The sequence below is a fragment of the Chionomys nivalis genome, chromosome 18 (genome assembly GCF_950005125.1).
Source record: "Chionomys nivalis chromosome 18, mChiNiv1.1, whole genome shotgun sequence".
Lineage (NCBI taxonomy): Eukaryota > Metazoa > Chordata > Mammalia > Rodentia > Cricetidae > Chionomys > Chionomys nivalis.
This window is the reverse complement of record NC_080103.1, coordinates 38,084,003-38,097,801: the sequence shown is the minus strand read 5'-3', so window position 1 is coordinate 38,097,801 and position 13,799 is coordinate 38,084,003. Positions and strand designations below refer to the sequence as shown.

The 13,799-nt window shown below is 43.8% G+C and overlaps 1 protein-coding gene across 2 annotated transcripts in view; it reads left to right on the top strand.

The window, feature by feature from the left end:
* The window catches only part of Alpk1 (alpha kinase 1), a 92,089-nt gene that overhangs the window by 75,822 nt on the left and 2,468 nt on the right, over positions 1–13,799 (top strand). For both annotated transcript variants that reach the window (XM_057793869.1, XM_057793868.1), the window contains 8 exons: positions 1,088–1,174; positions 2,808–2,884; positions 3,674–3,769; positions 4,974–5,078; positions 6,854–8,978; positions 9,228–9,381; positions 10,868–11,030; positions 12,383–12,569. In XM_057793869.1, the coding sequence (XP_057649852.1) occupies positions 1,088–1,174; positions 2,808–2,884; positions 3,674–3,769; positions 4,974–5,078; positions 6,854–8,978; positions 9,228–9,381; positions 10,868–11,030; positions 12,383–12,569 (2,994 nt within the window). The remainder of the gene's footprint in view (positions 1–1,087; positions 1,175–2,807; positions 2,885–3,673; positions 3,770–4,973; positions 5,079–6,853; positions 8,979–9,227; positions 9,382–10,867; positions 11,031–12,382; positions 12,570–13,799) is intronic.

Below are 13,799 nucleotides of genomic sequence, written 5' to 3'. Positions count from 1 at the left end.
GAAGAATTAATATATGCTAATACGAAACTGAAAACCCAGCCTACTTACCCACAAACTCCAGACGAACTCCTTAGACTTGTACCTGCCTCACACAAATGCCCACATAAAAAAAAAAAAAAAAAAAAAGTCACCCACCACTCCCTTCATTCAGTCAAATGGCCAGCCTGAATGGCAGCCCAGGTCTTTCTAGCAAGCATCATTACATGGGCAATGAATTCTCTCTTGGTCTGTGTGGAGTCATTACCTTCGGCATCCAAATGAATCTTGTGTGGTTGGAACTGACCGTGCAGTCTAGGAAGCAGCCACAGACAGTGGGGTCTCACTGTGAGTAAAATAACCTGGGGTCAGAGTCTTGGGGAGCATTCAAGACAATAGCACTGAATCTGGGATCTGAGAAAGAAGATGAACTGTTAAGAGGCCAGAGAAGAGCATCCCAGGTTGGGATGATAATGGAGGAAGGTCATTGGTTAAAAATAAAGAAACTGCTTGGCCCTCATAGGTTAGAACATAGGTGGGTGGAGTAAACAGAACAGAATGCTGGGAGGAAGAGGAAGTGAGCTCAGATGCAGGGCAGCTCCTCTGAGAGACAGACGCCATGCTCTCCAGAGCAGATGCGATGAAGCTCCGACCCAGGATGGACGTAGGCTAGAATCTTCCCTGTAAGCGCACCTTGGGGTGCTACACACATTATTAGAAATGGGCTAGTCCAGGTGCGAGAGTTAGCCGAGAAGAGGCTAGATATAATGGGCCAAGCAGTGTTTAAAAGAATACAGTTTGTGTGTTGTAATTTCGGGGCATAAACTAGCCAGGCTACCAGGAGCTGGGGCAGCAGGAACACAGCCCACAGCTCCCACTACAGGATGACATGAGTACAGGTAGGTGCATGAAACAAGAGACCAGATGAAGGCCTTAGGGAGCAGAACCCGTTGATCAAACAGCCACAGACTGTATAGAAGCTAGTCCCGGGATTGGAGCTGTCTCTCAGATCTAAATCATGTATGCTCATGAAGAAAGACATCTCTGAAAATAGGTTTATTTTACCCTGCCCTTTTATTGACTCCAGGCAATGTCTTTGTTTTTATTTCAGGTACCTGGTTGTATAGAAACGAAAGTGACCAAATCCTGGTGCAGTCGGTCTGTATACAGATCAGAGGACAAATTCTGCAGAAGCTAGGTACTGTCTGATACCAATCATCATTCCTCTCAGGGCTCATGTACGGAGGCTGGCTAAAAGAATTTACTGTGGTGTTTCCTTATTATATCTGGTCAAGATTGTCACATCCTGCTTCCCTTAGTTGTCCTGCTGAGAAGAAAATAACGTTTAAGATATTAAGAGCTGAGTTGAGCATGGTTGTGTAGCACCTGTGTAGTCAGCTCTGTAGACTAAGGCAGGAGGATAGCTTGAGCCAGGAGACTGAGGCCAACGTGGGCAACATAGTGAGATTCCAAGTTTTAAAATGGCCAGGTGGTGGTGGTGCACACCTTTAATCCCCACTCTCAGGAGCCAGAAGTAGATGGATGAATCTCTGCGAGGCCAGCCTGGTCTATAAAAGTGAGTTCCAGCACAACCAGGACTATTACACAGAGAAACCCTGTCTCAAAAAGGCCCCATAGCTTAAGAATATTAATAAGAACCAGGCAGTAATAGACACATGCCTTTAATCCCAGCACTTGGAAGGCAGAGTCAGGCAGATCTCTGAATTTGAGGTCAGCCTGATCTACAGAGCAAGTTCCGGGACAGATGGGGCTACCCAAAGAAACCTTGTCTCAAAAAACCAAAAGCAAGCAAACCAAAAGTGAATATTAATAAAAGAAAATCATTTTTTCTGTATTGTTAGCCAAATTTTCAGTTATGATTTGTGGCTACTCACTGACTGTGTTACTCACACATTCCTTGTTTGCAGCTGTGATTTGTGGCTACTCACACAATTTGTGGCTAACCACAGTTAGGTTACTCACACAATCCTTGGAGTGCTCACAAATTTTTTGAGCAAAGTTTTCAAACCCTAATTAGACTAAAAGGCAAACTGAAGGTTTTGAAATTATAATAGAAGATGGTAACTATCATTCTTATAAATAATGGAAACAACCGTAGATTATATGTTTATGTATGTGTGTGTTACGGACTGTGCTGGCTAGTTTTGCATCAACTTGACACAAGCTAGAATCATCAGAGAGGAGGAAGCCTTCATTAAGAAAATGCCCCCATAAGATCACGCTGTAGGCAAGCCTTTTCTGAATCAGTGATTTTTGTAAGAAGGCCCAGCCCGTTGTGAACGATGCCATCGCTGAGCCGATGGTGCTGTAAGAAAGCAGGCTGAGCAAGCCATGAGGAAACAGCCAGTAAGCAGCAGCCTTGCACGGCCTCTGTGTCAGCTCTTGCCTCCCCGTGCCTGCCCAATTTGAGTTCCTGTCCTGACTCCTTTCAATATGAACAGCGCTGTGGAAGTGTGGGTTTCCTTTCCTCCTAAGTTGCTTTGTTCATGGCGTTTCATCACAGCAGTGGTAGCCCTGATGAAGATAGATACCAAATGCTTGATGACGCTCACAGTTCCGTGGCGATGTGGGAAAGTTATCAATGTACGGCCAAAGGGAAAAAACAAATTGCCGTGCCAGTCCTCTCTACGCCAGGTTCTCCTAACAGAAGTCAATGACTGTTCCTAATGCACTTGCTTTCTAAGTTCTTCCTAATTATTTACTTTATTTATTTATTACTTATAGCTATAAATGATTACTTGTTCATTATTTATCTGTTCGCTAAGACACAGATGCTGACGGTCTAGCCCTATTCTTCCCTTGTTTTTCAGGCATGTGGTATGAAGCAGCAGAGTTGATATGGGCCTCGGTCGTAGGCTATCTGACGCTCCCTCAGCCAGATAAAAAGGTTGTGTGCCTACATGCGGCGCCTCCTCTCCATGCTTGTCTTCGGATAGTTGTCTCTTTACAACACAATAAATTTCATGACTTATCAAATCTATCAGCACCATCTTCTTTACCTACACAAGCACAGGACCAGGACCATTAGGGAACTTCCTTGTGTGTCATAGTTAGTCTTGGCCTATGGCAGGTTTCTATCATAATTCCCAACCATCCAACTCTATATTGAGCTCTCTGCTCCACTGGGTCCATCTTATCACATATTAGGCTTCACTTGGTTCTGTGACAAAACCGAGATGGCCATGATACTTATGTATGAAGTCATTTTCCAAGAGTTCAGTGAGCAAAGCTCCTTTTCATTGTGTATGTGATAACATTGTTAAGAAATCGAGCCAACCCTTGCCTTGCTGCTAGTCGTCTCATTCCCTCTGTGGCACTGTCCTCTCATTACCTGTGCCTCCATTTCCCAGAGCTGTGTCAGTGAGTGAGGCCTATCCGCTTCTGCAACACAGACAGAGAGTAGTATAAGATCTCTTCCCGTACCAATTATTGAGGCCTATTAATTAGGTAAATTAGTGCTGGTAACCCAGTAAAGCCCAACTTCAAAGTAGCCACATTTCACCATTATGCCTTGAGATGTGATGGTCTCTCAAGCCCAGAGATGTTTAATTCAAAAGTATCTCCAACATCATAGTCATAGAATAATAACAGGCAGATAGTTCACCTAGGATGGAGCCCTGGACTGCAGGCCGTAAGATGAGAGAACGCCAGTCTGATTTGTTTGTTTTCCTTGCAGGGCATTTCCACATCACTGGGTATACTGGCGGACATCTTCGTTTCCATGAGTAAAGCAGATTATGAAAAGTTTAAGAACAACCCACAGGTTAACTTGGTAATTGTCATTGGTCAAAAGCATGGTTCAGAGTGGCCTGTCAATGCTGATTCTGGTTACCAGTTCTTGGTGCTGGTTACCCCACTTCTTTCCCAGTAGAGTAGGGGTTGGGCACACAGTCCCTCCTGTGTTAATGGGAACAGCTCTGATGGGTCCTATTTGTCTTGGTCTTCCCAGCCTCTAGCACTGAATCAAATATACAAAGGGCGTGGAAATGTTCAAGTGAATGAATGAGAGGATTATCCTCAGAGCGGCTTTCAGTTACTATACATTTCCTTTCCATGTTTTACAAAATTTACTATGCAAATTTGGCGACAAAAGGATAATAATTTTAAAACAAAACAAAATCACAGTGGGGATGGCAGAGGGAGATAATTCAGCTGGCAGAGTGTTTTCCATACAAGTATGAGGACCTGAGTTGGTTTGGTCCCCAACACCCACATAAAAGCAAGGCATGGTAACATGCGCTTATAATCCCAGTGCTGGAGATGCAGGAAGAACCTTGGCGCTTGCTAGTCAGCCATTGTAGCTGAATCTGTGAGCTCCTGGTAAGAGACCTGTCTCAAAACAAAACAATAAAGGGTGGACAGACCCTGAGAACGACATCCACAAGCCATTATTTTTGTTGTTCAAAGCAGAGCATTGAGGATTTGCTCTGTATTCTTAGTCTAATATTACCATTCTTTTTCATAACTTCGTGTGCTGATCACTTCTTCAATACAAAATGAGCTCCTACAGGCCACTGTCTCCTCAAGTCTAGAATGATGTCTGGCCCCATGGAGGGGCCCAGTCTGTGTTTCCAGAATGAATAGATGAATCCTTGCTGGTGTAAAGCCATAAAAATAACCTTTGCCAAGAACAGCACAGAGATCACCCATCAGTCTGGATACAAAATGTGCAGTTTCCATGAACAGGGAACTGCACCCCAGTTCCTAGAGAGGCTCAGCTGATTTACTTTGTCTAATGTTGTACATGGTAGAACCTGTGCCTTCTAAACGCAGGATAGGGATGGAGGAAGCTAGAGGAAAGGACACCTGGCACTCTGGACCCACTTAGAGTTCTTAGCACTTGTTCTAACAGGCTCATGGCGAAAAGAAGGGATTCCTGGGCATCTTGAAAGAAACGCATTGCAATGTCAAGGGCTTTGTCTTCCCGATGCAGAAATAACACCTGCTGCTTCACTGTCCATCCCCTTTCCCCACAGGCCTTGCTCAAGGAGTTTGACCACCATTTGCTGTCAGCGGCCGAAGCCTGCAAACTGGCGGCTGCCTTCAGTGCCTACACGCCCCTGTTTGTGCTCACAGCTGTGGTAAATATGGGGTTTCCCATGCAGCAGGGAGGGAAAAGTCTAACCTTGAAGTAGAAGTTGGCTCCTCTGCTGGCAATTATGCTAAGACTCCATGCGAGGAAAGTGCTGTTGGTCAGAAGGACCAGATCCTGTTGGCAGCCGGGTTCCTCCAGTCCAAGAGTGTAAGACTGTTTGTTCCAGAGCAAGGGGTTCCTAGGGCTGCCACCCTAGGAGCCCTTTCAAAACATGTGTTCCCGGGGGCTGCTGTGTGCCTGTTAAATGTCAAGACCTCTTGGACTAACATTCCAAAAAATTTCATCAGCATTTAAGAGCAAGTACTGCTCCTGCAAAGAACCCTGAGCCAGGTTCCTACCACTCACATCTGGTGGCTTGCAGCAGCCTGTAACTTCACCTCCAAGCAATTCAACACCCTCTCTGGACTCTATAGTCATGTGCATGAACATGTAAACACACACACATAACTTTTAACAATGACTATATATATATACATATATATGTACATATATATTCAACTCCATATCTGTAAGTTCTGCACCCTTACATTTATTTCAACAACTTTGGATCAAAATTTTTGCATCTGTAGAAAACACATACAGACAGGCCTTTTGTTCTTGTCTTACCTAGACAATGCAGTATTGACACTGTATTACACAATAGAAGTGATCTCGAGAGGTTGTATGTACATGTTTTATATGTATACCATTTTGTGCAAGGGACATCAGCATCCGCAAATTTTGGTATCCACATGGGAAACCAGTACACAGATTCAATACAGATAGATGTAAAGCCCACTGCTCTGTTGTTTGGGTTATAATTAAATCAATACCCTTACTGCATAGAGAAATGAGTTATATTTATATCCTGGGTGTGGACTGTGTCAGTGAGACTTTTGTCAGTGGGACAAATACAAATCCTGTAGGAAGCAATCTAAGGGAAGGAAAGGGCTCTTCTTTGATTTTTGTTCTGCTTTAAATTTGGTGATGTTTGCCTTTTGCTTTTACAGTTTCAGAGGCTTCCGTCTGTGGCTTGCTGGCTCTATCACTTTGGTCCAGAAATTAGATAAAATGCCATAGTAACAGGAGCTATCAAGAACAAAAGGTTCAGCCTCATGGCTACTAGTGCTAGCAGGCATCCATCCTCCTTCTTCCCCTCTTATTCCAAACTCACTCCTGCTTATTGGATGGTACAACTCACCCTCAAGGTGGGTCTTGCATCCCTTATGTTGTCTCTGGTAAGTCTTCACAGACTTATCAAGCCAATCAGACAGACAGCCCAACTGTCATGTACCATTTGCTAAAATGAATAGCAACAAGGTCACAAGTCTGCCATATTCAGTGTACAAGCATCATCAGAGCTGAGGCAGAATGGAAGGTAAAGATAATGTCTTATCTTCCATACCAGTCAATGGCTCTTGTTGCCATCCTTTCTTTCTTACCAAAACACAACTCACACCCCCATTAAACATTGGGAAGCTTCTTTAGAATGTCTATGGTGTGTATTTCTCTTTCTGTAATATTTTAAGTGGTTATCATCCAGGAATTAAAAAGGTTGCTGGGTTAGTGGTTGTGCACACCTTTAATCTCAGCACTTGGGAGGTAGAGGCTAGTGTGGATCTCTGTGAGTTTGAGACCAGCCTGGTCTACATAGTGAGCCCCCAGAAGAGCCAGAGCTACAAAGAGAGACCCTGTCTCAAAAACAAAAGTGAAGAAAAAGAAAAGAAGAAATGTATCTAGTACTCGGTGCACTGTCTGACCGGCATCTGCTCTTTTCCACAGAATATCCGTGGCACGTGCTTATTGTCATATAGTAGCTCTACTGACTGTCCCCCGGGATTGAAAAGTGGGTATCTGCGTGATGCCAAAGAGGCTTTTGAGATTGGCCTTCTGACCAAGAAAGATGGAGAGCTGGTTAGTGGGAAGCAGGAGCTGCACAGCTTCATCAAAGCCGCTTTCGGCCTCACCACGGTGCACAGCAGGCTGCATGGGGAGACAGATGTGGTCCGTGCTGCAAGGCAGCTGTGCAGTGAAGCTGTGGAGAAGCTGTACACCCACAACACTTCCTCCACCAGCCAGGACCGAGAAGCTCTGTCTCGGGAAATCATGTCTCTTGTCAGCCAGGTGAAGAGACATCTACAAGTTCAAAGCTTCCCAAATTTAGATGAGAGATCTTACGTCCCGGAGAGTTTCAAATGTGGCTTGGATAAGCCTATCTTGCACGGGCACATGGATTTCCAACAAATTCTTGAAACCTATTCCCAACACCATACTTCCGTGTGTGAGGTATTTAAAAGCACTTGCGGGAACAGAAAAGGCAGCCAGAGAGACACAAAACCAGAGGTCTGTATCACTGCTCTGAAAACAGAAACAAACACCATGGATACTATGGGTGCTACTCTAGAGAAACTGTGTTCTCAAGGGAGCAGGAGTATAGCTTCCTCCCAGATGGCTGAGAAAGACCAGGAGAAGCTCAGAAGGGTAAGAAGAAAAAGTTGGACCCATTCTGAGGCATTTCGAGTCTCCCTGGATCAAGATATGGGAACTGAGACTGAGCTACCAAGCCAGAGCAATGGCAGGGCAAATGTTCCCCACACGTGTCTGAGTGACAGCCGTAGCTCCAGTTCTTGGAGCAAACTGTCAGGCCTCAGCTCTTCTGCAAGCTGGGAGGAAGTGAACTGTGGTGTTGAGGATATGGCAGGGAGAGAGTCCAGCAAAGGAGAACATCTTGTGGATACTCAGTGCTCCACGGCTGTGTCTGAGGAGCCCAAGACCGACAGAAGGGGCAAAGCTACAGACTTGTTTTCAAAGCTGCATGGCGTCTCTCTTCAGGAAACTGAAGATCACGGCCTGAAGTCTACACAAAGCCAGTTGCACAAACACATGTCCTTAACACCCATCCTTCCTCTCAACACAACAGACACTTGCTTGGCCTCGAGTTCGGGGTTATTAGAAGGCCCTAAAGGAAACCAGGATGTCAGAAATGCAGGATCTAGGAATACTTCCCTTCAGTCCAATCCTTCATGTGGCTCTGTTTCTTGGTCCTTGTCTAGTTCTGACAAGTTCACAGACATGGCCATATATCCTTCAGTTCAAGAAGAAGAAACCTGTGGAATAGTTGGTCCCTTTCCAGAAACCAAGTTTGACATCAAAGATGGGTGTGGAGGAAATAATGGGGGAAAGATCACTGAAAGATTCACAGGGCCTGCATTTACAGATGGCACCTCCTCAGTTGACCCGGAAGGGGAAACAGAAGAAAGCAAAGAGGATGAGCCGCCACCCTCTCAGGTAGTCATAGAATGTTTAGAAGGCAGCCATTCAAGGTTGACAAATAGCACTTTCTCTCCTCGTCTATCTGTTCAGAGTGATGGCTCAGCAAAGACAGGCAACTCAATTAAAGACCAGGGCATGGACCCTGATGCCTCCACAGAGAATGAGGAAGGCCAGCTACTCGACAGCACAGAGGTCTACCCCACTGGCCAAGATGGCGCTCACAGACCTAGTGCTTTGAGGCCAGGTCAGAGAGACAAGAGGCCCAATTCCTCTGTCAGTGGCTACAGTTCCTTCCCTATCCTCAGCGAGGATTTCAGCACCACAGAGGAGGAAAAGGACCTTGGGAGCCTGCTGAAGAGCAGCCAGAACTCCAGCTCATCCTTACAGTGGTGGCAGAAATCACCTGCCTTTTCCAGCAGTTCTTTGGAGGGGGAAAGCTCATGGTCTCTTCTCAACTCCAGCAGAAGTTCATTTACCTCATTGCCAGGACAGACCAGGCAAGAGATCCTTGAAGCTCGCACCCTGCAGCCCGAAGACCTTGACAAGCTTCTGGCGGGAGTGAAAAACGACTGGTTGCTTCAGAGACTGGAGAATACAGGAGTTTTAAAGCCCAGTCAGCTCCAACGTGCACACAGTGAGTACAACCTTTTTAGTCTATAGCTTCAGGCTTCAGAAGGTTTCTGTTGGGAGCCCTTGGAAGAGTTTGCTGGGTATACCACTCACTTATCATGAAAGACGCATAATGTGACTCACCAGGAAAATTGCTTCTCTAGCAATGGAATTTCCTGCCAGGAACCTACAGTGAACATGCAAAGTGTACTCACTGGGTTCCAAGACCTGTTCAAAACGGCTTAAAGAAGTTTAACCTTATTTTTTTTTCTAGACGCCCTTCTGCTAAAATATTCCAAAAAGTCTGAATTGTGGACAGCCCAGGAAACTGTGGTGTATTTAGGGGACTACCTGAAAGTGAATAAGAAAGGCAAGCAGAGAAATGCATTTTGGGTCCACTATCTTCATCAAGAGGAAACTCTGGGGAGGTATTTACTGGAAAAAGTGTGTTGTCAGCATAACTGGGCTAATTTCCTTTTGCTTGAGTAGTCATTCATGAGATTTTGAAAGGGTTGAGATATGGCCAAAATGTAAGCTTTCAGATATTGACTTCCTTCTTCATCATTAATTAGTCAACTGATAACAGTTTCCATATATCACAGAGCTATGCCATGTGAGTGTCTGGATGCTTCAGAGTTCCCAAAACAAAGAAACCAATCGTAACTTTTACAGTCAATCCAAAAACCAGAGCAAGGCTATTTACATACAAAGAAACATCAGTTAGATAGACAGCTGACTTCCCAGTAGCAACAGTAGAAACCCCAAACAATGGAAGTCACATACTTGAAAATATCTAATGCAGAGAACTATGAAGACATTTTCGTAGTAAAATAAAAAGCGGCCACAGGAGTTTGATACTAACAAATCCATGCTAAGGAAAAATAGTGTACAATGAGAAGAAAAGTGTCTCTCTTGTCACAGAGTGATGAGCCACACTTCCGGAAGAATGTTCCAGAAATGTTTCAGTACTGGCACCCCACAGGGGGTAGCCCTTTTATACATACTTCTGGCCTCTGTCAATAAAGGAAACACTCTGAATTGGTTCAAAGCCTCTGCAGACCTGCATTCAGCGCCGGGGTGTCCCTCTCAGAACATCCCAACAGAGCATCGTTGGGATGCTCTCTGATGCTGCGGAGGCTCCACCTGTGTGAGCACTTTTCACTGTCAGATCTCTTCTCCCACTCAGGAGTCTGCATGTTCAGAACTATAGAGTCAGAGATTTCTAAGGGGGGGGTTGCTCTCACTATGGTCTACAATGCTGACAACTTCCTCTGGTTTCTGTAGGTCCCTCCAAGCACATGGGACATTACTAATAAATTCATACTAACTTACAGCAATATAATCACTACAGTGACATATAGTACTGTCATTATTGCCTTATTTAATTACTTATTACCCTGTATAGTATCTGTCTGATTATACTCTGAGCCCTTGAAAGTTGTATGTCTTCTTTCTCATACTTTTCTCAGTGCCCTCAGAACTAACACATTGGCGTGCCTATAAGAGGTATTGGTAAAGTTAGTGCCCACAGGAATGAAATCACTCAAGGAAGGGATAGAGGAGGGCTTCATACCAACTAATTGGCATCTTTAAGACCACACTGCGGACGACAGAGCCTCAGACTTCAGACTCCACCACGTTGACCCCTGGTTTCCACAGAGGTGTGAAGAATGGCTATGCTCCCTTGAGTAGACCGAGTCCCTTCACGTTCCAAACCATTTCAGGCCAGCTAGCACGAGCTCTGCCCTCTTACAGAAGTGGCTCTTACAAAATTATTTAAATCTGAAGTTAAGACGATGATAGTGATTTGATGAGGAACAGAAAATACCTTTTAAACCATGTGTGTCTTATCCCCTCTCACTTGCTCTGGAGTGATGATCATTTCACACGCTGCCGTCCGTGTTCTGTCCACAGATACGTTGGGAAGGAATACAAAGAGTGGAAGGGGCTGCGGCACCACTTTACCGATGTGGAGCGGCAGATGACGGCGCAGCACTATGTGATGGAATTTAACAAAAGACTCTATGAACAAAAGATCCCAACGCAGATATTCTATATCCCATCTACAGTATTGCTGGTGAGGACTTCGAAAGCATGAGTTTGGTTAATTAAACAAACCTACAAATAGATATTAGGTTTTATTTCTATTCCAAGTCAGCTTCTAACATGGTCCTGGCAAGATCTTAACACATCCAGTTAATAGACTTCTTCATCAACTTCTTCCTATTAAAAAGATCCACGAGGAAAGTGACCTCTGCCCTCCTCCAACACACTCATTTGGACTAGACAGTCCAAGGGATGACGTTAGAGTGACAGTCGACCCTAAGATCTGGTTAAGTTAGCACTCTCACTAGACTTGCCTTTTGTGTTGTCTCTGCAAAGGTCTCTCCAGGTTGTGTTTTGTACAAATTAGTCCTTTAACAAGATACATAAACCCTTGTGTATTTCTTTCTCCAAGTCCTTGCAACCACGTGATACTAAGCTGTATCTTAAACACACTTAACAAGAAAAAAAAATAAGTACTTTCCTTTCATATTTCAAATTCAGGAAATTCTTAAATTTGACCCAACCTGTCTTCCTCTATCCTGAATCCAGGGACATTGAAACCATTTTGTCTTCACTAAACACCACTTGAAAGGCAAATCTCCCATTTTCTCCTTTTTGGATCAAGAATATCCTGTTCCTCCAATATGGACTGGCTCCTTCCTGTATTCATATTTGTAATGATTTTTTTTCATTGCCCAGAAAGACTTCAACTCATTTTTTAAGGTTTATAATATAGATATCATCTGATCTGTACCTTCACATCAGAAAGTATTCAAGAGTCTTACAGGCATTGACTCTAACCTATAAGTCAAGCTCATCATACAGAAGTGCGAGAGCTATTAGCCTCTAGTCCCACGGCATGCTCCACTCACGTGCTCTGGAAAGCCAGCCTGAGGCAAGGTCCCTGTGCCCTAATTTGTTTCATGTGTATGAATATTTTGTCTGTGCTGTTTGTGCATCACTGTGTGCTTTGTGCCTCTGGAGGCCAGAAGAGGGCATTGGGTCTCCAGGACTGGGTTTATAGACATGAACCGACGTATGGATGCTGGAAACTGAACTCAGATCCTCTGGAAGAGTAGCCAGCACTCTCAACCATTGAGCCGTCTGTCCAACTCCTATGACCAAATTTAATCTATGAACAATAATCACTTTATATTTATTTTACGCTAGGTAATGCTAGGTACTTTGTATTTGTTTCATCATTTAATGTTCTTGAGAAAACTAAAGAGTTATTATTATGACTCCTAGACCTACCTCTGAGAAAAGTGAAATGTAGAGTAATAAATCTACAAGGCAGAACCTCAGTCCAAACTGAGATCCAGCCCACTGCAGAGACTGTTGCCTTCACCACTGTGCATACTGTCTCCCATCTTTATGTTTCAGATTTTGGAAAACAAGACTATAAAGGGATGCATCAGTGTGGAACCTTACATACTGGGAGAATTCGTCAAGTTGTCAAATAACACAAAAGTGGTCAAAACTGAGTACAAAGCTACAGAATATGGCTTGGCTTATGGCCATTTTTCTTATGAGTTTTCTAAGCACAGAGACGTTGTGGTTGATTTGCAAGGTATGTAAAGCAGGGGGTTACTTTTTATTTTGAATATTGGAACTGATTTCACTAATCATTAGTCATATTTCATAGACCGTTCTGTGTGCAAGGTACTATTTGGAGTTAAGTTCATGGATTTTACCGCATGTAGCAAATGATTCCTGAGTGACTTTAGCATCTTGTTATCCATGCTGGTCTCTTGGGCTCAGTTGCAGAGTGGTCCCTAGAAGCTTCTACTCACTAGAGTGGATGCAAATAAAATCAGTTTTTTGTTACCACATTTCACTTCAAATCCTCTTAACTTTTTTCATGGGACTGGAGGATGGCTTGGTGGTTAAGAACCCTTGCTGTTCTTATAGAGGGCCTGGGCTCAATCCCAGTACCCACAAGGATGGCTGCTCACAAGTATCTGTAATTCAAGTTCCTGGTTATCTGGCATCTTCTGCTTCTGTCTTAGTTTATGGTTTCTATTACTGTGAAGAGACACCATGACCATGGTAAATCTTATAAAGTTAAGCATTTAATTGTGGTGGCTTACAGTTTCAGAGGTCTGGTTCATTATCTTCATGGTGGTTTTAGGGCAGACATGGTGCTGGAGAGGTAGCCGAGAATTCTACATCTTTATCCATAGGTAACAGGAAATGAACTGTCACACTGGGCATGGCTTGAGCATAAGAGACCTCATATCCCGCCTCCACAGTGATACACTTCCTCCAACAAAGTCGCACCTACTCCAACAAGGCAACACCTCCTAATAGTGCCACTCCCTATGAGTGTATAGGGGCCATTTTCACTCAAACTACCACACCTCCACAGGCAAATTAATAATCAGTAATCAATTAATTGAATTTACAATCATGTCTACTTTTTCTTTCCTCTAGCCCTTTCTCCATAGTGAAAGCTGATAATTGAGTTTCATAATTGGAATCGTTATGAAACAGAAAGCTGTGTGTACTTAAAATTGACTTTTCTTTAAATCTGCATTAATGTTAATGATGTCTCCGTTTATCAGTTGCTGTATTCACCGTAATTCACGTCTGTGAATATTTTCGGAAGAGCCCTTTAACCCACTACTTTCTTCCTTCATAGCATGCATAGCTGCCACCTCATATGTGTTACATGTTCATAGTTTACTGATCTGTCTGCCGTCATGAGAGTGTTTGCTCAGTAGGTTATTTTGCTTATCTTGTTTACTCCTATGTACTTAGTATCTAAAATTTTTTTGTTCAATGTCTGTGCTTGATATAG